This window comes from Lactuca sativa, chromosome 4, assembly GCF_002870075.4.
Source record: "Lactuca sativa cultivar Salinas chromosome 4, Lsat_Salinas_v11, whole genome shotgun sequence".
NCBI classification, from domain to species: domain Eukaryota; kingdom Viridiplantae; phylum Streptophyta; class Magnoliopsida; order Asterales; family Asteraceae; genus Lactuca; species Lactuca sativa.
Window position 1 is genome coordinate 65177517 of NC_056626.2, and position 27296 is coordinate 65204812.

Sequence of the window (27296 nt, forward strand, 5' to 3'; positions counted from 1 at the left end):
AGCAACATCTAAAAGGCAATGAAGAATTTGGGTTTTTTTCTGTTCTTGGTTCTCCTGGCAACAACTTCATTGGAGATCAATGCTCAGACATGCAAACCAAGTGGTGGTATCCGGGGAAGAAAACCGCCTCCAGGAGAATGCAACCGTGAGAACAACTCGGATTGTTGTGTCCAAGGTAAGTTTTACACCACGTATACATGCTCGCCTCCAGTGACAGGCGATACTAAAGCAACACTGACAATAAACAGTTTCCAAAAGGGAGGTGATGGTGGTGGTCCGTCGGAGTGTGACAACCAATACCACTCTGATGACACACCAGGCGCTGTCAACTGGATGGTACAAGGGAGGGGATGTTGGCCTTTTCACAGGGGTATTAGTGTCTTTACAGAAAAGGAAAGCAACAGGGGACAGAATTGGAGTATCCCAGTGGGTAAAGTTTAAAAGAAATGGGACAGAAAAACAATATACACAGGGGCGAAAAGCTGAATTCTTCTTATTCATCAACAGGGAAAGGAAAAGAGGGTACTAGACCTCGTACATTGCCAAGCTATTTAAAACAAAAATTAGCATAAAAATAGCAACTACTTCTACCACTAGCTAAAGACTAGGACTATCAAGCCCACGTGACTTTGATTTATTCAGAGACTCTAAACAACTAAACATTGCAGTAAATAAACGTGCATACACCAACAAATGTCTGAATTACTTTTTTTTATCAACACTTTCCCCCTTAATTCAGACCTTTTACTTGTTTCACTCCAAGCAAGTTTCGCATCTCCTCATGTTTTGCCTTTGCCATTGCTTTGGTGAGTATATCAGCCTTTTGGTTCTTGCTGCACACATGGCTTACAATTACTTCACCATTTTCTACACATTCTCTGATGAAGTGGAATCTTATGTCGATGTGCTTACTTCGACCATGAAATACCGGGTTCTTCATAAGGTCAAGGGCTGATTGGTTATCAACATACAGTACTGCAGGTGGTATGTCTTGACCTGTTAGGGTAGTGAGAAGGCGGCGCAGCCAAATACCTTGACAGACTGCCATAGTGGCTGCCATGAATTCTGCCTCACAAGAAGATAGGGCCACAACTCGTTGTTTCTGCGATGCCTAAGTGACCAGATTGCCATTCCAATAAAAAACCATCCCTCCAGTGCTTCTTCTGTCAATCTCATCATTTCCCATATCACTCTCAGAATATCCTGTGATAGTGATCTTACTTTCTCCTTTAGTGTAGACTATGCCATAATCTAAAGTGCCCTTCACATACCTTAGTATCCCCTTCACTGCTTGGAGGTGTTTCATGGTTGGTTTCTCCATGAATCGACTGACTACACCAACTGCAAAACTTATATATGGGCGAGTGTGTGTTCGGTACCTGAGGCCTCCCACTATGCTCCTATATTCAGTGGGGTTTATGAGTTCCCCATCTTCATTCTTCTTCAACTTCAACTTGTGTTCCATTGGACTTTTAGTGGGGTTGCATTCCAACATACGGGTCTTGGCTAGGATAGTCTTGGCATATCCTTCTTGTTTTAACGTGATACCAGCTTCAGTTTGACTTACTTCAATTCCCAGATAGTAAGTTAGTAACCCAAGGTCACTCATCTCAAACTTGGCATTCATCTCCAATTTGAAGTCTTTCACATTCTCTTGACAGCTTCCTGTAACCAATAGGTCATCAACATAGACCCCAACGATCAAAGTATTTCCTTCCTTCTTTCTAGTGTACACTGAGTACTCTTGAAGACATCTTGAGAATCCCAAACTTTTCAAGTACTTGTCCAAACATGCGTTCCACGCCCTAGGTGCTTGTTTCAGCCCGTAAAGGGCTTTTGACAACTTGTACACCTTGTTACTTTCCCCAGCTTTTTCAAAACCTTCAGGCTGTGTTACATACACTTCTTGCTCCAATTTTCCATTCAGAAAGGCTGATTTCACGTCAAGACGGTGTACACACCAGCCATTAGAGCCTGGAAGGGCTAGAATAACACGTATCGTTTCAATTCTTGCCACTGGTGCAAAGACTTCGTCATAGTCAATCCCTTGTTTCTGGACATACCCTTTTGCCACGATTCTAGCTTTATACTTCAGAATCTTCCCGCTTGCATCTCGTTTCACCTTGAATATCCACTTTAGACCAATTGGCTTTCGTCCCTTTGGAAGTTCAACCAGACTCCAAGTTTTGTTCCTTTCAATTGAGGTCACTTCTGCATTCATCGCTTCTACCCACTCTCTCCTTTTGCTCGCTTCATCGTATGAGACTGGCTCTTCATCATCGTGAATGAGCATCAACCGATCCGTGTTTTCGTACAAATCTGTGAGTAGTCGATATCTCTTTGGGGCTCCACTACCTGTGGAGCTTGAGGCGGTGCTTGGAGTGTCGACTTGCGAGGCTGATTGCGGGACTTGTTGAATCGGCGTATAAGGTGAGTTGTGTGTAGTCAAAGGACTTGACGGACTGGTTTGTGGGCTTATGTGCGAGTCCAATTGTGAGTTAGTGGGCTGAGACTCACTTTCAGTCCAGTCCACATCAACTTGGGGTACTCTTTGACCAACTGGAGTATGAGGGATAGGTCCGACCTCAACATCATCGGCTTTGCCAAAATCGAATCCCTCAATAGTGAAGCTGATCCCTGGAATCCGTTTGATTCTTATCGTCTCTTCCCACGCCCAAATCTTGTTTTCTTCGAAAACAACGTTTCTGCTCACATACATCGCACCTGTGTCGGGATCCAACAACCGATATGCCTTCGTCCCTTTCTCAACTCCAAGATGTACAACCTTTTTACTTCTATCATCTAATTTCTTCAAATGACTCTTTTCAATTAGCATATGTGCGACACACCTAAATACCCTGAGATGTTCTACATGTGGTTTCCTTCCAGTCCACATCTCATATGGTGTTGTATCTTTCAAGGCCTTGGTGTTGACCCTATTCAGCAAGTACACGTAATGATTCACAGCTTCACCCCATAAAACATCTGGGACATTCATCGACTTCAAACAACTCCTTACCATCTCCACAACCGTACGGTTCCGCCTCTCCACAACTCCATTCTGTTGTGGGGAGTATGGAGAGGTATAATGGCGTGTCAAACCTGTTTCACTGCAATATGAGGTGAACTATCTCGAAAGAAATTCACCTCCTCGATCCGTTCTCAGGACTTTCACCTTCTCACCTGTTTCTGTTTCTACTTTTGACCTAAAGTTCTTGAAGACTTGGAAAGCCTCTTCTTTCGTTTTCATGAGATACACCCACATTACTCTACTATAATCATCGACAAGCAGCATGAAGTACTTGTTTCCAGCGGGTGTAGGAGGTGAAACCGGTCCACACAAGTCACCATGTACAAGCTCCAATCTTTTCTTTGCTCTGTAGTTTGTGTGTGAAGGGTATGGGTTTCTTGATTGCTTACGACCAAACAACCTTCACATGGCTGTGTTGGGATGACTATCTTTGGCATTCCTTCAACCAAGTTCCTGTCTAACATGAGTTTTAGTGAAGAGAAATTGACATAGCCCATCCTTGCATGCCAAAGCCAAGTTGGTTCACCAGTTTCAGCAATCAAACACTTTGGCCTTACTTCTTCCAACTCAATCTTGTATAGACGATTTTGAGACCTCTGGACCTTCATCAACAGTCTTTGTAATAGCCGAAATTCAGGTACAACCGATTAGCCCTTCATCTTTATTTAGTTTTCATTTTGGGCCTTTGTGTTGGGCGAGTACGCTAGGCGTACAAGGAGTACGTTGCGCGTACTTGCGCGCCTCATTTAAACACGTCATCGTCGGGTACGCTGGGCGTACCCAAGGTTACGCCGGGCGTAATCGGTCCAGACCCAAAACCCTAATTTGAGTTGTTGGCTATAAAAGGAATGAGATGGCTTGGTTCCTCAGCCACCATCCTTCAAAAAGAAACCCTAAGAGAGTTGTTCCTTCGTTCATAGCTTGTTTGTGAGTGTTCTAAGCTTTGAGGTGTCATTTCAAGGTAGCAAAAGGAAAGAGGAGTCCATTGTGGAGGCTAGAAGTTGGTGTGCAAGTGTAGATCCGTGAAAAGCAAAGGTTGGAGCTTCTTCCTAAGGTAAAAAGTTCAGATCTTGCCTTGTAGTTCTTATGGTATGCTTCATGGACCAATTTCTAGGGTTTTGGTCCCAAAGATGGAGACTTTATGAGCAAGTAGTCTCCATTGGCTTAGATCTACCATATTCCAGGTCCATTTGAGTTATGTGTTCATAAAAATGTGATCTTGGACGTATATATTTAGCTATGCATGAGATCTAGATCTTTGGAGTTGAAAAGGAAGGTATTAGAGAGTGTAGGAGCCTTTACAGCCATGCCAAGGCTTAAAGGTTCAGACTTTATGGATTAGGAGGCTTAATGAGAACCAGATCTAGAAGTTGATGGAGTGTCTTAACCATTTAAGACAAGAAATATGGTATGGCTGAATCTGGGATTTACGCTGGGAGTAACTCCCAGTACGCGCAGCGTAAGGGGTTGCGACCCCCGATTGTGACTCATCGATGTACGCCCCGCGTACAGAAGCTGGTACGCCCCGCGTACTGTGGTCAGTTGACTTTCGTTGACTTTTAGGGTTTGGTCAACATGAGTCAAGGAAGGGTAAAATGGTCTTTTACCCCTCTGTGGGATAATGATAAGGGTGTAGCCTAGTCTTGAAAGTTTATATTAATTAGAATGATATTTCGTTATGATTAGGAGGGGTTGGGTCTTCGTTTCGAGATTCGGAGATAGCGAGCACGTGAGATTCTAGACTTCCTGCGAGGTGAGTCTTCTCACTATACTGTACCCGGAAGGGTATTTATGTGTGACCGAGAGGTCGGATATGTTATGAGTTGTATGCATCGAATATGATAAGTTAACCGTTTGTATGTGCTATGTATGCTATGCTTGATATGGGCCGGAAGGCATTATGTTATGGGCCGGAAAGCATTTTATGTTATGGGCCGGAAGGCATTGTGATGTGGACCGGAAGGTCGACGCGGGTAGGACCGGAAGGTTTACCGGGTCAAGACGAAAGTCCCCTGAGACACATGGACCGGAAGGTCATGGCCTGGAAAGGCGTATGTGCGTAAGTAGTATTTTGGGGAACTCACTAAGCATTTATGCTTACAGTTGTTGTGTTATGTGTTTCAGGTACTAACGAGGACCGTGGGAAGGCGCCGGCGTGATCTGTACACACTGATGGAGGATTTATGATCTTGGGATTTATATTATTTGTATTATGATATGATACATTGGATCTTTATGACTTGTTTTGGATGAAAACATGTTTTTAAGAAATGAAAATTTTGTTTTGAAAATTTACGTTGTTACAAGTTGTCAGAGCCTTGGTTTGAGGGATTCGGGTGCACCTTCGGGCGTAACTGAACTCAAACCGAGGATTTGAGAAAATTATTCAAAAATAAAAGCATAAAATTTTATAAGGGATTTTGTGATAACTAAGGATGAAGCAATGTGTACGGTCAGCCAACGCCCGAACGGTAAAATCCCCAAAATACCCTTATAATATGTGTTATGAGATACGTTGTGATATGTTATGCATGCTAGAGTAGACTAGGTATTCATATTAGGACAAGAGTGGCCTGATTTGTGATGCCTTAGTCTAGGGGAAATCTGCTGCTATGAGATGCTTTGAGAGCGAGTAGGTAACCAGTGCATAGCAAGAATAGAGTACTCGTGATCCGGGGTCTAAGGAGGAGGACTTGGGGTGAACGCTGATGCGGTGTAGTCAGTAGTATAGGGCCCGTACTACTGAAGACACCAGATCAGTGGGCAGTCTAAGTAAGAATCCTTTGGGTATCGGAGGTCGAGTAGGGTTGCGTTATCGAGTGCGAGTATGCTCGATTGGGTCTCTGATATTTTTATTTTGTATTTTAGAGGCATCATGGTTGGGACACGCCACAGACCTGAGACGAGCGGTGTGAGTGACGAGGAGCTTCGTCAGATGATCCACGATAAGGTGGCTGCGGCAATCCGGGCCGAGATTCCGGAGATGTTTGGGTCTATCAAGACCACGTTGTTGGAGACTTTTGATGAGTGGTATGCCGCGGTGACTGAGGTTGTGGCCGCTGCAGCTACAGCAGCTGTGGCTGCTGCCAGACCTCAGGGAGGTGACTCGTTGTTGTTCCGGGAGTTCAGCAACACGAAGCCACCCGAGTTTGATGGGACGCAGGACCCGATCGCTGCGATGCGATGGATTGCTGACATTGAGGGATGCTTCTACACGTGCTCATGTCCAAAGCATCTGAGGGTGCGGTTCGCTTTGAACCAGCTCCGCCTAGGAGCAAAGGATTGGTGGAAGTTCATGACGGCGAACTTCACTCTTGAGGAGATTTCAGCGGTGACTTGGGAGAAATTCACCACCATGTTCAGAGATGAGTATGTTCCCCCGGTGGAGAGGGAACGATTGGTTCAGGAGTTCTTGACCCTCAAGCAGGGTAATGATTCAGTTGTTGTGGTCACCCGGAAGTTTCATGAGAGGGCAATGTTCTGCCCTGAGCAGGTGTCTACTGAGCAGGCACGGATGAGCCGATATTTGGGTATATTGAGGAGGGACATTCGGGAGTTCGTATCGAACTCGACATACCGGACATTTGTTGAGCTCTAGGCAAATGCCCGGAAGAGGGAGATCGAGTTGGAGACCCAGGCCAGGGAGGAGGCCGAGTCTCAGCGGGTGGATCGGCGGCCGGCTCAGTCCCAGCCGGCAGCCAAGCGGACCAAGTCCACTGATTCGAGGACAGGAGGTCAGAAGGGCCGCACTTGCAGAAAGTGCGGCAAGGGTCATGAGGGGGCCTGTCGATCAGGTACTTGCTACAAATGTGGCAAGGAGGGGCACATCGCTAGGGATTGCCCCAAGGGATTTATGGTTTGCTTCCATTGCAACCAGACTGGCCATCGGAAGGCCGAATGTCCTCAGCTTCTCCAGGGATCTGCGCCTACTGCTAGGGCTACTGAGACTTGACCAGTGAAGGCCAAGGCCCCGAGGGCTCGTGGGAGAGCTTTTCAGTTGATTGCGGAGGAGGTCCGCGCGGCGCCCGATGTCGTGGCTAGTATGTATTCTTTCGTGTATTTATTTTTTATGTTGAGATGTTGTGCTTATTTTATGATATGCATAGGTACTTTTCTTGTGAATTATGTACCTGCCTTGGTATTATTTGACTCGGGTGCGAGTCAGTCTTTTGTATCTCTGGCTTTTAGTCAACACCTCGGTATTGATCGAGAGGTGATGAGTCGACCTCTGAGGGTTTCCATAGCTGATGAGAAAGCGGTATATGCCACCGACGTGATTCGAGGATGTGTGCTCGAGATTTTTGGTGTCAATTTCCCTAGAGACCTAGTTCCTATCGCTATGGGAGATGTTTGTGTCATCGTGGGCATGGACTGGTTGAGTAAGTTTGGAGCGGTCATTGACTGCGAGAGACAGCTGGTGACTATGCGAGACCCTAGTGAGGGAGTGCTTACTGTGTATGGCGAGGGGACCCGGTGTGGGTCACCGTTTTGTTCGGCTGCCAGGGCGAGGCAGAGTTTGCAGCAGGGCTGCATTGGATTCATAGCCTATGTGATGGACGCACGAGTGGCCACTGGGAGGCCAAGTTCGGTTGACGAGGTTCCAGTAGTTTGCGAGTTCCTGGATGTTTTTCCCGAGGAACTGTCGGGCGTGCCTCCGGAAAGACAAGTGGAGTTCCGTATTGATTTGATTCTGGGAGCAGCACCTATCGCCAAGGCGCCTTATCGCCTCGCGCCGCCGGAGATGCAGGAGTTATCCTCGCAGCTTTAGGAGCTGTTGGGGAAGGGGTTTATTCGACCGAGTAGCTCGCCTTGGGGAGCACCGATCCTTTTTGTCAAGAAGAAAGATGGTTCACACCGGATGTGTATCGATTACCGGGAGTTAAACAAGTTGACGGTCAAGAACCGGTATCCGTTACCTAGGATCGATGATTTGTTCGATCAGTTTCAGGGGGCATCTTGGTTCTCCAAGATAGACTTGAGGTCGGGTTATCATCAGATGAGGGTTCGGGATGAAGATATCCAGAAGACTGCATTCAGAACTTGTTATGGACATTACGAGTTTGTGGTGATGCCTTTTGGGCTCACCAATGCCCCAGCTGCGTTCATGGATCTCATGAACAAGGTGTGCAGGCCGATGCTGGATCGGTCGGTGATCGTATTCATTGATGATATTTTGGTATATTCGAGGTCTAGAGAGCAGCATGAGGAGCGTTTGAGGGAGATCCTTGGAGTTCTGAGATCGGAGAGGCTGTATGCCAAATTCTCCAAGTGTGAGTTCTGGTTACGAGAGGTCCAGTTCCTAGGACACCTTGTTAACCAGAAAGGGATATTGGTCGATCCGGCCAAGATTGAGGCAGTGATGAGATGGGAGGTGCCGAGATCACCCACTGAGATCGGGAGCTTTCTGGGATTGGCCAGCTATTATCGGAGGTTTATTAGGGATTTCTCCAAGATCGTCGTGCCACTTACCAAGATGACCCGGAAGGGTGTTGCATTTTCTTGGGGTCCGGAGCAGCAGTCCTCATTTGAGACCCTTCGTCAGAAGTTGTGCGAGGCCCCGGTGCTCGCACTCCCGGAAGAGATGGAGGATTTTGTGGTATATTCTGATGCATCCATATCTGGGTTCGGGGCAGTGCTTATGCAGAGGGGGCACGTTATAGCGTATGCATCGAGGCAGCTGAAGCCTCATGAGTCGAGATATCCCACCCACGATCTGGAGTTGGGGTTGTGGTGTTTGCCCTCAAAATCTGGCGGCACTATCTATATGGGGTTCGGTGTACCATATACACGGACCACAAGAGTCTGAAGTACTTGATGGATCAGCCAAACCTGAATATGCGCCAGAGGAGATGGTTGGATGTGGTGAAGGATTTTGATTGCGAGATCCTGTACCACTCGGGCAAGGCTAATGTCGTAGCCGATGCGTTGAGCCGTAGGTCGGAGAGCGCCCCGATCCGAGACATTTGTATGAGGTTGACGGTGATAACTCCGGTATTGGAAACCATCCGAGGGGCCCAGGCTGAGGCTACTAAGATGTATTTGGACCTAAAGAAGGAGTATTGGTGGCCCTGTATGAAGAGGGATGTTGCATGGTTCGTCGAGAGGTGCCTAACTTGTCGCCAAGTTAAGGCCGAGCACCAGCGTCCGCATGATAAGCTGCAACCACTGGAGATTCCCGAGTGGAAGTGGGAACAGATTACCATGGATTTTATCACCAAATTGCCAAGGACTGCGAGAGGAGTCGATGCAATTTGGGTGATTGTGGACAGGTTGTGGACAGGTTGACGAAGAGCACTCATTTTCTTGCTATCAGTGAGAGCTCTTCTGCTGAGAGGTTGGCAGAGTTGTATGTGAAGGAGGTGGTATCGCGGCATGGGGTTCCGATGTCGATTGTTTCAGATCGAGACGTGCGATTTACTTCCAGATTTTGGAAGAAGTTTCACGAGGAGTTGGGTACAAGGCTGCATTTCAGTACTGCATATGTCACACCCCAACACCGATAACGGCGGAATACGTTTCGGGGTGGAGGACGTCATGTACAGTATCATCACAATTGCATAATAGTAAAAACAAGAAACATACAACCATTGCATTTACATAGTGAATTTAATTACAAGAGTGTTTTATATTGTTCAACAAACACCAAAAGTAATTCAAAAATAAGAGATGGGTCTTGTATGCTCCACCTTCTCAAAAAATGCTGCGTCTGTACCTGTCTATCTTTGACCTGAAGATACAAGTTATTTTGAAAACAAATATCAGCAATAAGCTGGTGAGTTCATAAGAGTTTAGTGTGAGTTTTTGTATAAAAAGCAATAGTGCGAAAACTGTGCCATTTATATTCATAGGCAGTAGAAAACCTAGAAAATCCCATATTTTCCAGAAAATACATTATGAGTGAAATCTGTGAAAAGTATGCATTCTTCATTTTTGAAAACAGTTTAATGTAAAAGAATATTAGTAATCCCCAAATAGTAATGTGATAGAATAGGTTAAGCCTGTAATTAGTGATAGAGGTGCAAGCTTCCTTTAGTGCTAGATACTTACTTTCTTCGGGATGTAGTTTGGCGTTTAGTGTAGTATTTTAGAGTAATTATAGTGTATTCCTTGTATATTACTAATAGTGAGGATGATAGAGGATCCTATGACCTTCCCAGTCATGCACAGTATAGTGAAGTAGTGGCATCCCTGGGCCTGCACGGCGCGGACTGAAATTAACAGTCGGGATATAATAGCGTCTGCCCCATATAGATCTATACATGTAGTGTCGTCTTCCAGTCGGAAAACTCCAGGCGTAGTGGGTAATGAATAGAGTAACCCGTAGTGAGTTAGTGTATTATTGTTTGTCTAGTGTTTTCTCTTTTGTTATAGTGTAGTAATCTTTTAGTATTGAGCATAGTGTATTCTCTTACTAGTGTATTGTCTAGTAATAGTGAGTATTATAGCGTAAGGAGTAGTGACTTTAGCGAGTAATAGCAGTAGCAACATTAACTATACCTATTATAGTTAACTTAGTGTGGATGGTTCTTGACATGTTAGTGACTTTAGTATTTAGTGAAAAGAGAAATATTCGTGTCCCATTCTAATATACAAGTTATATAACTAAGAAATCAACGACAGTCGGACGGATAACTACTACCCTAAGCCCACAATCAAATAAGAACAGGAAATAAGGCGAGATATCGGTCCTAAGTCCTCCAAGTCTAACTTATATAAATATATTAGAATGGTTACATTTTATAAGTAAATTGATTTAATAAAAGTATTTTCCAAGTAACATTTAAAACCTAGCTTGCTTGTCCAAAAATAGTTTTGAAAGTGTATAAATCTGTTTGTAAGGCATAGTGATGAATCACATGTGATTTGAACTAAGGATAGTGAATCACATGTGATTAATCCGCATAACATGGAAAATCGTTCTGTAAAACTTTCCATAAACATATATAAGCAACTTGTATCTCCCCCCTAAAACATTTAAAACATTTGAAAGGTTCATTAAAGGGGTATGAACTCACCTGAAATCGTGTAAATCGGGTAAAAGTGTCGGTTGAGCGTTTGGTACCAAATAACGACTTGAGCACCTTTTAGGACCCTAATGTCATATGAAATATGTATTTTACAAGAAGTTAATCATCTTATTCTTTTCATTATAGTATTTGGACATTCTAGCATCGTTTTGGGGTTTTAGGGCCTAGAAGGGGGTTCCCGGGAGTGGTACAAGGCCAAGAATGATTTACGGGAGGGTCCATGAGCTCACTCCCTTGGAGTTTATGGCCCAAAGGCCACTCCTTGGGAGTTTACGGCCGTAAGCCCCCTAGGCTTGGCCGTAAACTCATGTGGTCCTCCAAATTGCAAGTTTAATGCCTTATTACACTTCCCTGATTTACTAGCAAGTGTCTTGAACTAATATGGAGGGTTTAAACTCTCATTTGGTGACATTTTGGGGAGTTTACGGCCAAGGCTTGTTCTTAGGCCGTAAACTCCATTTAATCCATCAAAATGGTTGTTTAAATGGTACAACACCCCTTCCTTCATCTTAGATAAATGCTAGAAGGCCTTATAAGGAGTTTTGGGACATTTTGGCATAAATATTGGGGAGTTTACGGCCCAAGCATAGCCTTGGCCGTAAACTCTTCATTTGGCATCAAAATGAGATGTTTAATGGTACAACACACTTCCTAGGGCCTTAGCTAATTTCCTTACATGCCCTAGATAAGTTTTGGGACTTGTTTGACACAAATTTTTGGGTGTTTACGGCCCAAGCTTAGGCTAGGCCGTAAACTCCTCATTTTGTCCTCAAATGGTGTTGTTTGATGTACTTAAACATTTCCTAGTGTCAAGGCTAAATTACTAAACACCCTAGATGAGTTTTTGGGACTTAAATCCAAGATTTTTGGGTGTTTACGGCCTAAGCATAAGCTTGGGCCGTAAACTCCTTTTTAGGCCACAATTCTTTATGTTTTAATGTCCAAACTCTCCTAGGTAAATCCCTTAATTAGTATACTAGCTTAAAGGAAGGAAAAACGGGGCTTTTGGCAAGTTTTTAGGTGTTTACGGCCTAAGGGGCTTCTTAGGCCGTAAACTCCCTTTTGATCCTTGTTTTCTATGATTTTTGGTCTCTAATTACAATGAAGTATGGTTAGAATAAGATAGGGAATAAATCCTTACGTTTGGAAGTCGGAAATCGCGGTTTTGGATTCGGGTTCGGGTCTAGAGAGAGAAAGTAGTGAGAGAGAGTGAATATGTGGTAAAAGAGTGTTCAAATGTTGTTTACACTCATTTCATATGCCTCGGGTATCGTACCCGATACACGGCTACCCGATGCTTAAAGTTTAACGGGGTTAAAACTTTTTACCCGGGTGAAGTGGTTGAAAAGTAGTATAACTCTATTAGGTTAAACGGGGTTAACACATACAAGTTATATTTTCTTATGATAATATCAAGACGTGCAAATAACTAGGTATTCGGTTATTGACGATTCCAAATATTACAGAAAATAACGTATAGTGACGCATTCCGTTAGTGAAGATGAGATTTGTAACGGGAATAGATTTGGGGTTGTCACATCATCCCCCCGTTAGGGGAATTTCGTCCCGAAATTTAGAATTCAAACAGATAGGTTATTACAATACTACTAAGCAAAGAGATGAGGATATTTGAGTTTCATTTGATCCTCGCGCTCCCAAGTGAATTCCGGTCCTCGCTTGGCGTTCCACCGAACCTTCACAATTGGGATGCGGTTTTGTTTCGTCCGTTTTACTTCACGATCCATAATCTCCGCAAGCTCTTCCACGAAGTTGAGGCTCTCATTGACCTCGATCTCGTCGAGGGGAATCACGAGAGTCTCGTCAGACAGACATTTCTTCAAGTTTGAGACGTGGAAGGTAGAATGTATGTTACTTAGCTCGCGGGGTAAGTTTAGTTTGTAAGCTACAGGGCCGATTCTGGCGAGGATCTCAAAAGGCCCTATGTACCTTGGGTTTAACTTTCCACGCTTTCTGAAGCGTATCGTGCCTTTCCAGGGCAAGACCTTCAAAAGGACTCGGTCTCCCACCTGGAATTCCAAGGGTTTTCTTCGTTTGTCGGCGTAACTTTTCTGTCGATCCCTAGCGGCTTTTAGTCGTTCACGTATCTGCACAATCTTCTCGGTCGTCTCTCGAATGATCTCCAGACCGGTGAGGGCGCTGTCAGGAACTCGTCCTTTAGCTAACTGAGTGTCACCCACCTCAACCCAGCACAAAGGGGATCTTCACTTCCGGCCGTAGAGAGCTTCGAATGGAGCTGCCTTGATGCTCGTATGATAACTATTGTTGTAGGAAAACTCCACAAGAGGCAAGTGTGTATCCCATGATTTCCCGAAGTCGATCACACAAGCTTGCAGCATATCTTCTAAGGTTTGTATCGTCCTCTCACTTTGTCCGTCAGTCTGCGGATGGTAGGCTGTACTCATGTCCAGCCTCGTCCCTAGTGCCTTTTGCAATGATTGCCAAAATCTAGAGGTGAATCTACTATCTCTGTCTGATATAATAGATATAGGGACGCCATGCAGTCGCACTATTTCTTTTATATATGTTCTAGTGAGCTTCTCCATCTTGTCCGTCTCCTTGATGGGTAGAAAGTGTGCAGACTTGGTCAACCTGTCAACGATGACCCAAATGGTATCGAATCCACCTGCTGTCTTGGGCAGCTTGGTGATAAAGTCCATTGTGATTCGCTTCCACTTCCATTCCGGTACCTTAGGTTGTTGGAGGAGTCCTGATGGCTTTTGATATTCGACTTTGACCTTCCCGCAAGTAAGGCACTTACTTACAAAGGTAGCGATCTCCGCTTTCATGTTCGGCCACCAGTATAGCTTTTTGAGATCCAGATACATCTTATCTGAACCTGGGTGGACGGAGTAACGAGTGTTGTGTGCTTCCCTCATTACCAAGTCTCTAAAACCTCCATGGCGTGGAGTCCAGACTTGGTCCATGAAGTAGTAGGCTCCGTCACCCTTAACCTCCAGATTTTTATCCATTCCGCGCAGGGATTCTCCTGTCACGTTCTCGGGCTTTAAGGCTTCCAGCTGAGCCTCTTTGATCTATGCGGATAGATGCGAATGGATAGTCATTGTCAACGACTTGGTCCTTCGACCGAAATATTCCTTTCTACTCAGGGCGTCAGCTACTACGTTGGCTTTCCCCGGATGATATCTAATTTCACAGTCGTAATCGTTAAGTAGCTCGACCCATCGACGCTGTCTCATGTTGAGTTCTTTTTGGTTCAGTATATGTTGGAGGCTTTTATGATCAGTGTACACCACGCTCTTCGTCCCATACAAGTAGTGTCTCTAGATTTTTAGTGCGAAGACGACCGCTCCTAACTCGAGGTCGTGAGTAGTGTAGTTCACTTCATGGTTCTTTAGCTGTCTCGATGCATAGGCGATAACCTTGCCTCGTTGCATCAAGACACAACCGAGCCCCTGATTGGATGCATCACAGTATACGACGAAATCTTCTGTCCCTTCGGGAAGGGATAATACTGGTGCGGTGCATAGGGCTCGCTTCAGGGTCTGAAATGCCTTCTCCTGTTTCTCTTCCCAGTCGAACGATACATCCTTCTGAGTTAACATAGTGAGAGGCTTCGCAATTCGAGAGAAATTTTGGATGAATCTGCGGTAGTAGCCAGCGAGGCCTAGAAATTGACGAATTTCTATAGGCGTCTTCGGTGTTGACCAGTTCTCAATAGCTTTAATTTTGGAGGGGTCCACGTGAATTCCATCTTCACTGACCACGTGCCCTAAGAATTCAACTCTTCGGATCCAAAACTCACACTTAGAGAACTTCGCATACAACTTCTCGGATCGCAGCGTTTCTAGGACTAATCGTAAATGATTTTCGTGCTCTTCCTCGCTCTGAGAGTAAACGAGTATGTCATCAATAAAGACGATGACGAACTAATCTAGATATGGACGACATACCCTATTCATCAAGTCCATGATTACTGCAGGGGCGTTAGTCAGCCCAAAGGGCATCACTACGAACTCAAAATGCCCGTATCGGGTTCGGAAGGCTGTCTTCGGAACATCTTCCTCAAGCACCCGTAACTGATGATATCCGGATCTAAGATCAATCTTGGAGAAGTAACTTGCTCCTTGGAGTTGGTCGAATAGATCGTCGATACGAGGGAGAGGATAGCGATTTTTGACCGTGAGTTTATTGAGTTCCCTATAATCGATGCACATCCAAAACGACCCATCCTTTTTCTTCACGAACAAGACCGGAGCTCCCCAAGGTGAGAAGATCGGTCTTATAAAGCCTTTGTTGAGCAGTTCGTTGAGTTGATCGGATAGTTCTTGCATTTCGGCGGGCGCTAGACGGTAGGGCGACTTAGCTACGGGGGTAGCTCCTGGGATTAGGTCGATTCTGAATTCAACCTGTCGTTTGGGAGGTAGGCCTGGAAGATCCTCCGGGAAGACATCAGGGAAATCGCATACTACAGGAATGTCTTTTGGATCTTTCGATTTCTGGTTAGTGTCGACAACGTGAGCAAGAAAGGCGCGATACTCCTTGCGCAAGTATTTCTGAGCCTGGATACTAGAGATGATACGAAGGCTCGTACTTGGCTTATCTCCGTATATCAATAGGGTTTCGCGATTCGGAAGATTCAGGCGAATGGCTTTGTCGGAGCATAGGATATCGGCGTAGTGAAGACTTAACCAATCCATACCAATAATGACATCAAAATTTTTGATTGAGACTGGTATAAGATCGATTAAAAAGGGGTGATCATCTAACGTGAGAGTACAACCTATATAGATTTCATTAGAGCTTTCTGTCTTCCCATTAGCCATTTCTACGACGAATGTTTCTTTTAGTGGTTGAGGGGTTTGTTTGAGTAAGTGTTTAAAGTTTTGATTTATGAAGCTCCTTTCTGCACCACTATCGAATAAGACACAGGCATAAGAGTTGTTGAGAAGAAACGTACCCGTGACCACCGTGGGATCAGCTACCGCTTCATTGTGACCGATAGCGAGTAACCTTCCAGTTCCCCCAGCATTTGCAGTCTTCGGACAGTTCTTCTTAAAATGGTCCGCTTCACCACAGCCATAACAAGTTGGGGTCACTCCCGTTCCAGGAACCTGTGTGATAGGTTTGGGAGGGGCCTTGCAAAATCGGACAGTATGGCCCTTTCGGCCGCAGTTGGAACACTGCAATTCACGGCAAGGGCCGTTGTGGTGGAAAGGACACTTGGGACACTTAGGCAAGTTTCCACTGTAAGCTTTTGGCGGGGCTGGAGCAGCTGGTGTGGCTGGGGTGGTGGCAGCATGGACCGCCACAATTTGTTGGTCCTTGGAGGCGGTTTGAGTTTTCTTGCCTTTCTTCTTATCCCATCGTTTCCTTTTTCTGTCAGATGATCCGGATGGTGCAGTGGTTGTTGTGGTTGTCGTTGCTGGAGTGGAGGAGATTTCGTGGTTGATCAGACTCTGGGTCAATTCCTTGGCGCTGTCAAAAGTGGTAGGGCGTGAGGCCAGAACATTTCCTCGATACGGGGGCACTAAACCCCAGATGTATCGCTCAATCTTCTTGCTTTCAGAGGGGATCATGTTGGGACACATAGCCGCCAAGTCGCAAAACCTGGCCGTATAAGCCGTTATGTCGGTCCCCTTCATCTTGAGGTTCCAAAGTTCTTCCTCAAGCTTCTGAACTTCGCCCCTAGTGCAGTACTCTCCTCTCATAAGATCTTTTAGAGTGTCCCAGCCCATGTCATTGGTTGTGACCAAGGAGAGTGCACTGACATGGCCGTTCCACCATGACAAGGCCCTGTTAGTGAGGGTGGTAGTAACGAACTTGATTTTGCTCTCTTCGGGACAAGAGCACATCTCGAATACAGCTTCGGTTCTTTCAAACCATTGGGACAATGCCAGAATCCCTCCGGTACCATCAAAGAAAGCAGGTTTACAATTCATGAAGTCCTTATAAGTGCATCCCTGCACTCGCTGGTGGATTTCACCAAATCTAGAATTCCCTCCACTCGCATCACCCGAGTTCATTTGGGCCATGGCTGCTGTTACAGCCGCAGTCACAGCCGTTTGGAACAACACCGGATCGAACTAAGGAGGAGGAGGTGGTGGAGGAGGGGTTTGAGTAGCTGGTCTTCCTCGGTTTGGACGCTTTCGAGGAGGCATCCTTCACTGGAAAACCATAGAAATGATAGCAATAGTAAGAGCCTATTGCGGATATGAATAGAGTGTTTCATGGATTAAATCAACATAATCCAAGATCAGTATGAGTGTCATAGCAAGAGAGAAATCAACTGCCAATATACTGGTATTAATGATGCAACACAAGTTCATGAAAATTGACCTAGCAGTAGGTCTTACATCATACTATGGAGAAATTTGTTGGCAGTTTAGAGGTTCAACTAGAGTACTTTTAAACTAGGAATGTTTACAGACAAGAGACCTACGGAACATAGAGATAAAAAGGCTAGTCCTTTAAACAAAAGAGTGAGGTAACTAGACGTCTTCTACAGGCGACGGTTGCTTGTTGGGCGAATCCTCAGATCCGCTAGTTGACGCATAACTTCTTGAAGGTGTCGATCATGAGTCCTTTGGCGTGCTCGAAGTTCCCTAACTTCAGTTCGGGATGCAGCCAGCTGATGCTGTAGAGCCTCGTTGGTCCTCCTTGTCCTGTCCACGGCTTCTTCGAGCTGACGGATGCGAACAGTGTTGAGATTTGAGTTGGCATCCACTTCTACAACTCGACCAATAGCAGCTTGACTTTGCTCAACATTCCTGGCAATCCTTTGGATCATGATGGGCAGAACCCGATCCGCTGATCCTCCTTCGCTTATATTGTAGAAGTTTCGGTCTCCATTGTAAGGCAAGGGCTGGCCCTGCTCCTCGCTCCATCGATGCAAGGATATTGCCCACATAGGAGTGGGGCCCTGAAATGTCGGACGGGGGTTAGGGTTCGGGGCTTCAGGAGGTTGGTTGTTGACTTCTGGCTCGGAGCTCGAGCTATCCGAGAAGCCTTCAGCATGATGATCATCCAAAGGAATCGGGTGATCGTCGTCCGACTCCTCTTCGAGCCATCCTCCATTGCCCTGGTTCGGAAAGTACGGATCGCCGAGTAGGTGGAAGCCAGCCATGCTATCTATGCGAGAAAGGGGGAAAAGAGGATTAATAGACGTACTATTCTAAGATACTTATAGGATGAATCATTATTAGTCGACCCAATACTTGCATAGTGCATACCGATTACGTGTAACCGGAGTAAGATAGTCCTTCGAATAAACCACCCTAACTTCAGACCCCCAATCAAACAAGAACAGGGAATGAAGAAAAGGCTGCAGATTCTGAGTCTATAACGCCCTAATCACATGTAATCGTGGTGTATCCACTTGCAACTATTGTCCTACTAGTAACGACCCCTTTTTGTTATCACATACGTATAATCTAGAGATACAAAATACTCCTATAGTATTCCTATGGCAGCGTTATTATGATATTGTTGGTAAGTTTTAGACTTGTTGCAACATCACAACCAAACTTAGGCACATGCTAGTCACTCTCAGGAAAAACGTAGTTGATCAGGCTACATCACCCTGAATGTGACTATATGTCTCTAAACCCAATTGTGCTATCCAACAATCTTAATACTTTCGTTTTATTCTAGGATGATACTGACTTCGGTGTTTTATAGTGATGTGTGTATATATATATATATACTTAGTTAGATCTTTTAGATACTTAACAGGTTGACGAAGATTGGGTGATTGTGTACAGGTTGTGGACAGGTTGACGAAGAGCGCTCATTTTCTTGCTATCAGTGAGAGCTCTTCTGCTGAGAGGTTGGCAGAGTTGTATGTGAAGGAGGTGGTATCGCGGCATGGGGTTCCGATGTCGATTGTTTCAGATCGAGACGTGCGATTTACTTCCAGATTTTGGAAGAAGTTTCACGAGGAGTTGGGTACAAGGCTGCATTTCAGTACTGCATATGTCACACCCCAACACCGATAACGGCGGAATACGTTTCGGGGTGGAGGACGTCATGTACAGTATCATCACAATTGCATAATAGTAAAAACAAGAAACATACAACCATTGCATTTACATAGTGAATTTAATTACAAGAGTGTTTTATATTGTTCAACAAACACCAAAAGTAATTCAAAAATAAGAGATGGGTCTTGTATGCTCCACCTTCTCAAAAAATGCTGCGTCTGTACCTGTCTATCTTTGACCTGAAGATACAAGTTATTTTGAAAACAAATATCAGCAATAAGCTGGTGAGTTCATAAGAGTTTAGTGTGAGTTTTTGTATAAAAAGCAATAGTGCGAAAACTGTGCCATTTATATTCATAGGCAGTAGAAAACCTAGAAAATCCCATATTTTCCAGAAAATACATTGTGAGTGAAATCTGTGAAAAGTATGCATTCTTCATTTTTGAAAACAGTTTAATGTAAAAGAATATTAGTAATCCCCAAATAGTAATGTGATAGAATAGGTTAAGCCTGTAATTAGTGATAGAGGTGCAAGCTTCCTTTAGTGCTAGATACTTACTTTCTTCGGGATGTAGTTTGGCGTTTAGTGTAGTATTTTAGAGTAATTATAGTGTATTCCTTGTATATTACTAATAGTGAGGATGATAGAGGATCCTATGACCTTCCCAGTCATGCACAGTATAGTGAAGTAGTGGCATCCCTGGGCCTGCACGGCGCGGACTGAAATTAACAGTCGGGATATAATAGCGTCTGCCCCATATAGATCTATACATGTAGTGTCGTCTTCCAGTCGGAAAACTCCAGGCGTAGTGGGTAATGAATAGAGTAACCCGTAGTGAGTTAGTGTATTATTGTTTGTCTAGTGTTTTCTCTTTTGTTATAGTGTAGTAATCTTTTAGTATTGAGCATAGTGTATTCTCTTACTAGTGTATTGTCTAGTAATAGTGAGTATTATAGCGTAAGGAGTAGTGACTTTAGCGAGTAATAGCAGTAGCAACATTAACTATACCTATTATAGTTAACTTAGTGTGGATGGTTCTTGACATGTTAGTGACTTTAGTATTTAGTGAAAAGAGAAATATTCGTGTCCCATTCTAATATACAAGTTATATAACTAAGAAATCAACGACAGTCGGACGGATAACTACTACCCTAAGCCCACAATCAAATAAGAACAGGAAATAAGGCGAGATATCGGTCCTAAGTCCTCCAAGTCTAACTTATATAAATATATTAGAATGGTTACATTTTATAAGTAAATTGATTTAATAAAAGTATTTTCCAAGTAACATTTAAAACCTAGCTTGCTTGTCCAAAAATAGTTTTGAAAGTGTATAAATCTGTTTGTAAGGCATAGTGATGAATCACATGTGATTTGAACTAAGGATAGTGAATCACATGTGATTAATCCGCATAACATGGAAAATCGTTCTGTAAAACTTTCCATAAACATATATAAGCAACTTGTATCTCCCCCCTAAAACATTTAAAACATTTGAAAGGTTCATTAAAGGGGTATGAACTCACCTGAAATCGTGTAAATCGGGTAAAAGTGTCGGTTGAGCGTTTGGTACCAAATAACGACTTGAGCACCTTTTAGGACCCTAATGTCATATGAAATATGTATTTTACAAGAAGTTAATCATCTTATTCTTTTCATTATAGTATTTGGACATTCTAGCATCGTTTTGGGGTTTTAGGGCCTAGAAGGGGGTTCCCGGGAGTGGTACAAGGCCAAGAATGATTTACGGGAGGGTCCATGAGCTCACTCCCTTGGAGTTTATGGCCCAAAGGCCACTCCTTGGGAGTTTACGGCCGTAAGCCCCCTAGGCTTGGCCGTAAACTCATGTGGTCCTCCAAATTGCAAGTTTAATGCCTTATTACACTTCCCTGATTTACTAGCAAGTGTCTTGAACTAATATGGAGGGTTTAAACTCTCATTTGGTGACATTTTGGGGAGTTTACGGCCAAGGCTTGTTCTTAGGCCGTAAACTCCATTTAATCCATCAAAATGGTTGTTTAAATGGTACAACACCCCTTCCTTCATCTTAGATAAATGCTAGAAGGCCTTATAAGGAGTTTTGGGACATTTTGGCATAAATATTGGGGAGTTTACGGCCCAAGCATAGCCTTGGCCGTAAACTCTTCATTTGGCATCAAAATGAGATGTTTAATGGTACAACACACTTCCTAGGGCCTTAGCTAATTTCCTTACATGCCCTAGATAAGTTTTGGGACTTGTTTGACACAAATTTTTGGGTGTTTACGGCCCAAGCTTAGGCTAGGCCGTAAACTCCTCATTTTGTCCTCAAATGGTGTTGTTTGATGTACTTAAACATTTCCTAGTGTCAAGGCTAAATTACTAAACACCCTAGATGAGTTTTTGGGACTTAAATCCAAGATTTTTGGGTGTTTACGGCCTAAGCATAAGCTTGGGCCGTAAACTCCTTTTTAGGCCACAATTCTTTATGTTTTAATGTCCAAACTCTCCTAGGTAAATCCCTTAATTAGTATACTAGCTTAAAGGAAGGAAAAACGGGGCTTTTGGCATGTTTTTAGGTGTTTACAGCCTAAGGGGCTTCTTAGGCCGTAAACTCCCTTTTGATCCTTGTTTTCTATGATTTTTGGCCTCTAATTACAATGAAGTATGGTTAGAATAAGATAGGGAATAAATCCTTACGTTTGGAAGTCGGAAATCGCGGTTTTGGATTCGGGTTCGGGTCTAGAGAGAGAAAGTAGTGAGAGAGAGTGAATATGTGGTAAAAGAGTGTTCAAATGTTGTTTACACTCATTTCATATGCCTCGGGTATCGTACCCGATACACGGCTACCCGATGCTTAAAGTTTAACGGGGTTAAAACTTTTTACCCGGGTGAAGTGGTTGAAAAGTAGTATAACTCTATTAGGTTAAACGGGGTTAACACATACAAGTTATATTTTCTTATGATAATATCAAGACGTGCAAATAACTAGGTATTCGGTTATTGACGATTCCAAATATTACAGAAAATAACGTATAGTGACGCATTCCGTTAGTGAAGATGAGATTTGTAACGGGAATAGATTTGGGGTAGTCACAGCATACCACCCACAAACGGACGAGTAGAGTGAGCGGACGATTCAGACGCTCGAGGATATGCTCCAAGCGTGTGTTTTGGATTTTGGAGGGAGTTGGGACACCTATTTACCCTTGGCAGAGTTTTCGTACAACAACAGCCATCATTCGAGCATTGGTATGCCACCCTTTGAGCTGTTGTATGGGAGGAGGTGTCGGACCCCCAAATGCTGGGGAGAGGTGGGGCATCGGGTAATGGGTAGTACGGAGATTGTGCTTCAGAAGACAGAGCAGATACAGCAGGTCAGGCAGAGATTGTTGACCGCTCAGAGTCGCCAGAAGAGTTATGCGGACAGGTGTCGGTCCGAGCTCGAGTTTCAGGTTGGTGACCTGGTACTCTTAAAAGTCTTTCCTTGGAAAGGAGTGATTCAATTCAGGAAGAGGGGAAAGTTGGGACCTCGATACATTGGACCTTTCAGGGTAATTGCGAGAGTAGGCAGGGTAGCCTACCATTTGGATCTACCTGCAGAGCTGGGTCAGATTCACGACACCTTTCATGTGTCGCAGTTGAGGAAGTGTATTGTCGACGAGTCGGCTGTGGTTCCATTAGAGGATATTCAGGTGGATGCGGGTCTGAACTATGTTGAGAGACTAGTGGCAATTAGGGATCGAAAGGCTAAGGTTCTGAGGAACAAGGAAGTTCCCTTGGTGCAAGTGCAGTGGCAGCATCGGAAGGGGTCCGAGCTGACGTGGGAGTCCGAGTCGGAGATGCGGGAGCAGCATCCAGAATTGTTTTCGGTATAAGACTTCGGGGACGAAGTCTGGTTCTAGTGGGGGAGAATTGTAACAGCCAAAATTCAGGTACAACCGATTAGCCCTTCATCTTTATTTAGTTGTCATTTTGGGCCTTTGTGTTGGGCGAGTACGATGGGCGTACAAGGAGTACGCTGCACGTACTCGCGCGCCTCATTTAAACACGTAATCGCCGAGTACGCTGGGCGTACCCAAGGTTACGCCAGGCGTAATCGGTCTAGACCCAAAACCCTAATTTGAGTTGTTGGCTATAAAAGGAATGAGATAGCTTGGTTCCTCAGCCACCATCCTTCAGAAAGAAACCCTAAGAGAGTTGTTCCTTCGTTCATAGCTTGTTTGTGAGTGTTCTAAGCTTTGAGGTGTCATTTCAAGGTAGCAAAAGGAAAGAGGAGTCCATTGTGGAGGCTAGAAGTTGGTGTGCAAGTGTAGATCCGTGAAAAGCAAAGGTTGGAGCTTCTTCCTAAGGTAAAAAGTTCAGATCTTGCCTTGTAGTTCTTATGGTATGCTTCATGGACCAATTTCTAGGGTTTTGGTCCCAAAGATGGAGACTTTATGAGCAAGTAGTCTCCATTGGCTTAGATCTACCATATTCCAGGTCCATTTGAGTTGTATGTTCCTACAAATGTGATCTTGGACGTATATATTTAGCCATGCATGAGATCTAGATCTTTGGAGTTGAAAAGGAAGGTATTAGAGAGTGTAGGAGCTTTTATAGCCATGCCAAGGCTTAAAGGTTCCGACTTTATGGATTAGGAGGCTTAATCAGAACCAGATCTAGAAGTTGAAGGAGTGTCTTAACCATTTAAGACAAGAAATATGGTATGGCTGAATCTGGGATTTACGTTGGGCATAACTCCCAGTACGCGCAGCATAAGGGGTTGCGACCCCCGATTGTGACTCATCGATGTACGCCCCGCGTACAAAAGCTGGTACGCCCCGCGTACTGTGGTCAGTTGACTTTCGTTGACTTTTAGGGTTTGGTCAACATGAGTCAAGGAAGGGTAAAATGGTCTTTTACCCCTCTGTGGGATAATGATAAGGGTGTAGCCTAGTCTTGAAAGTTTATATTAATTAGAATGATATTTCGTTATGATTAGGAGGGGTTGGGTCTTCGTTTCGAGATTCGGAGATAGCGAGCACGTGAGATTCTAGACTTCCTGCGAGGTGAGTCTTCTCACTATACTGTACCCGGAAGGGTATTTATGTGTGACCGAGAGGTCGGATATGTTATGAGTTGTATGCATCGAATATGATAAGTTAACCGTTTGTATGTGCTATGTATGCTATGCTTGATATGGGCCGGAAGGCATTATGTTATGGGTCGGAAGGCATTTTATGTTATGGGCCGGAAGGCATTGTGATGTGGACCGGAAGGTCGACGCGGGTAGGACCGGAAGGTTTACCGGGTCGGGACGAAAGTCCCCTGAGACACATGGACCGGAAGGTCATGGCCTGGAAAGGCGTATGTGCGTAAGTAGTATTTTGGGGAACTTACTAAGCATTTATGCTTACAGTTGTTGTGTTATGTGTTTCAGGTACTAGCGAGGACCGTGGGAAGGCGCCGGCGTGATCTGTACACACTGATGGAGGATTTATGATCTTGGGATTTATATGATTTGTATTATGATATGATACATTGGATCTTTATGACTTGTTTTGGATGAAAACATGTTTTTAAGAAATGAAAATTTTGTTTTGAAAATTTACGTTGTTACAGCCTTCCTGTAGCATCATGTACCCATAAAAATGGGTCTTTTATTCTGATCTCGTCTCCACCTTCTGCTAGTTGTCCTAGACTTATTATGTTGCTGCATAAGTCTGGGATATAATAAACCTCTTCAAGTTTGCGGTATTATCCATTTTTACGTTGAAAGACAATCTTTCCCTTGCCTTCAATCCTTACTCTAGACTCATTCCCAAACTTCACATAGCCTTGAATATTTTTATCCAGCTCTCTAAACTAGCACTTGTCCCCAGTCATGTGGTTGCTGGCCCCTGTATCCAGATACCACATCCTTGATTGTTTCATTGTATCACCTTTTGTCTTCACCAGTTGCTACAGCTTCATCAAAAGATGCCAATAATAGTGCTGGTTCGTTGTCGAACTGTTCTTGAATCAAGTTATTCACTTGATTTCTTTCACGCCTTGGATTCTTGCATTCAGCAGCATAGTGACCAAACTCCTGGCAATTGTAGAACTGGACTCCACTTTTGTCTTGGCTGCTGGATTGACCCCGTTTTTCTTCTTTCTGGTGGTGTGATCCGTTTCTGCCTCGACCACCATAATTTCCGCCCTTGCTACGACCTCTACCCTGTCCTCGTGAGCCTCCAAAACCACCACGGTTTCCTTTGTGAGTGTGCTTAGAGTCATCTTCAGCCTTCTTCTTATTTCTTTCAGACCATTCCTAGTGGGTCAATAGAAGTTTCTTCTCATCAATTTCACCATGCCCTTTCATGCGTTCTTCATGGGCCTTTAATCTTCCCACTACTTCTTCAACTGTCATCACAGTCAAATCTCCAAATTGTTCCAATGTAGAAGCAATCTGGAGGAACTTAGATGGAACCGCTCTTAGTAGCTTCTTCACTACATTTTCTTCTTCCATGGTGTCACCCAAAGCACGCATGGTGCTTACTATATTGTTCACCTTCACAGTGAAATCATCTACACTTTCTGACTCCTTCATATTCAAGGCTTCAAATTCTGCTTTTAAAGTCTGAATTCTTGCTGTCTTCACTCTATCTGCTCCTAAGAACATGGTCTTCAAAGCTTCCCATGCTTCTTTGGTTGTTTTCTTCTCAGCCAATGAAAGCAATAGGTCTTCAGGTATGCCTTGATATATTGCTACTAGGGCATCTTATCCTTCTTGACTTCTACAATGGTGTTGGATGTTCTAGGTTCCATTGCATCCCACACTCCCTGTGCTTGCATGAAGACCCTCATTTTTATGGCCCATGCAGAGTAATTACTTCTTGACAGCATCGGGTAATGAAGAGTGACCATACCATCTTTCTCACCATTTCCATTGTTCCCTGTCATCTCTTTACGTGGTTGGTACTTTGGCATACACCAGGTTTATGCTCCGATACCAAATGTTGGCCTTTTCACAGGGGTATTAGTGTCTTTACAGAAAAGGAAAGCAACAGGGGACAGAATTGGAGTATCCCAATGGGTAAAGTTTAAAAGAAATGGGACAGAAAAACAATATACACAAGGGCAAAAAGCTGAATTCTTCTTATTCATCAACAGGGAAAGGAAAAGAGGGTACTAGACCTCGTACATTGCCAAGCTATTTAAAACAAAAATTAGCATAAAAATAGCAACTACTTCTACCACTAGCTAAAGACTAGGACTATCAAGCCCACGTGACTTTGATTTATTCAGAGACTCTAAACAACTAAACATTGCAGTAAATAAACGTGCATACACCAACAAATGTCTGAATTACTTTTTTTTATTAACACTGGATAGGTGCCACAAGTATATTACCATCAATGGAAATGGGAGGAGTGTAAAGGCAATGGTTGTGGATGAGTGTGACTCTATTATGGGGTGCGATGGTGATCACGACTATCAACCACCTTGCCCTAATAATATTGTTGATGTTTCCAAAGCAGTGTGGAAAGCCTTAGGGGTATCCGAATCCGAAGATAACTGGGGAGAAATGGATATTACTTGGAGAAAGTAATGTATTAATCTCTCCTTTTAAAACATGAAATACTATTTATGTTTCTTTCTTGAGGATATTGTAACATGTAAAGGTATTTATGTAACTATATTGGTGTAAACTAATAATCAGAGACAAAGAAATGGCTATGGTTTATTATTGAAAGGAAAAGTTAATTACAAAGAAAGGGAAAGGCAATGTAAATACGAAGACTATATATGGTTAACAAAGCTAAAAAGCTAAATGCAACTCAAATACAAAATAATTGTACAAAATATTCTCAAAATACTTAATATTTTATTACACTAACTTACTCGTTCAAAAAGTTCATTCAATCAAAAAATATTATTATGACATGCATCCCATAGAGAAAATTCACATGTGCTCACCTTAATTAAGAAGCTAGCTTGACTAATTTCTATCTGTGCCTTTGATCTTGACCATTTTCGATCCTAATGAATTATTCCGTTAAAATAATTCAGAAAGTAATACCTCTATATAAACGGTTAAATTTCTAACTAGCACCTTGGAGTTCTTTCTTAAAGTTCGATTATTTTCATAAATGTGAACATAATATTGAATTTTCTTACTCAATAATCCAACTTCCATACGATTAACGATCAATCTTTAAGAGCATCTCTGATGGGAGTTTATTTTATACGTTACTAATATTTGATTTTTTTTATTGACCATTTTTTACCATCGGACAAGATAGGCTTTTTGTTTTTTTTATTGATCTCTCCAT

At 43.7% G+C, this 27296-nt stretch overlaps 1 protein-coding gene and 2 long non-coding RNA genes across 3 annotated transcripts; all 3 read left to right on the forward strand.

The window, feature by feature from the left end:
• Positions 1-26572, forward strand: LOC111883641 (kiwellin-1). The gene is given in 4 exon segments (XM_052770296.1): positions 1-317; positions 319-352; positions 3082-3083; positions 26356-26572. Coding segments are annotated over 4 exon segments (552 nt in total). The 5' UTR covers positions 1-18.
• On the forward strand, positions 3686-5476 carry LOC128133198 (uncharacterized). Its single transcript, XR_008231528.1, has 3 exons — positions 3686-4085; positions 4718-4784; positions 5156-5476. It is a non-coding gene; the product is annotated as an uncharacterized LOC128133198 (long non-coding RNA).
• Positions 23217-24577, forward strand: LOC128133199 (uncharacterized). The gene is made up of 3 exons (XR_008231529.1): positions 23217-23351; positions 23984-24050; positions 24422-24577. It is a non-coding gene; the product is annotated as an uncharacterized LOC128133199 (long non-coding RNA).
• Positions 26573-27296: the final 724 nt, after the last annotated feature.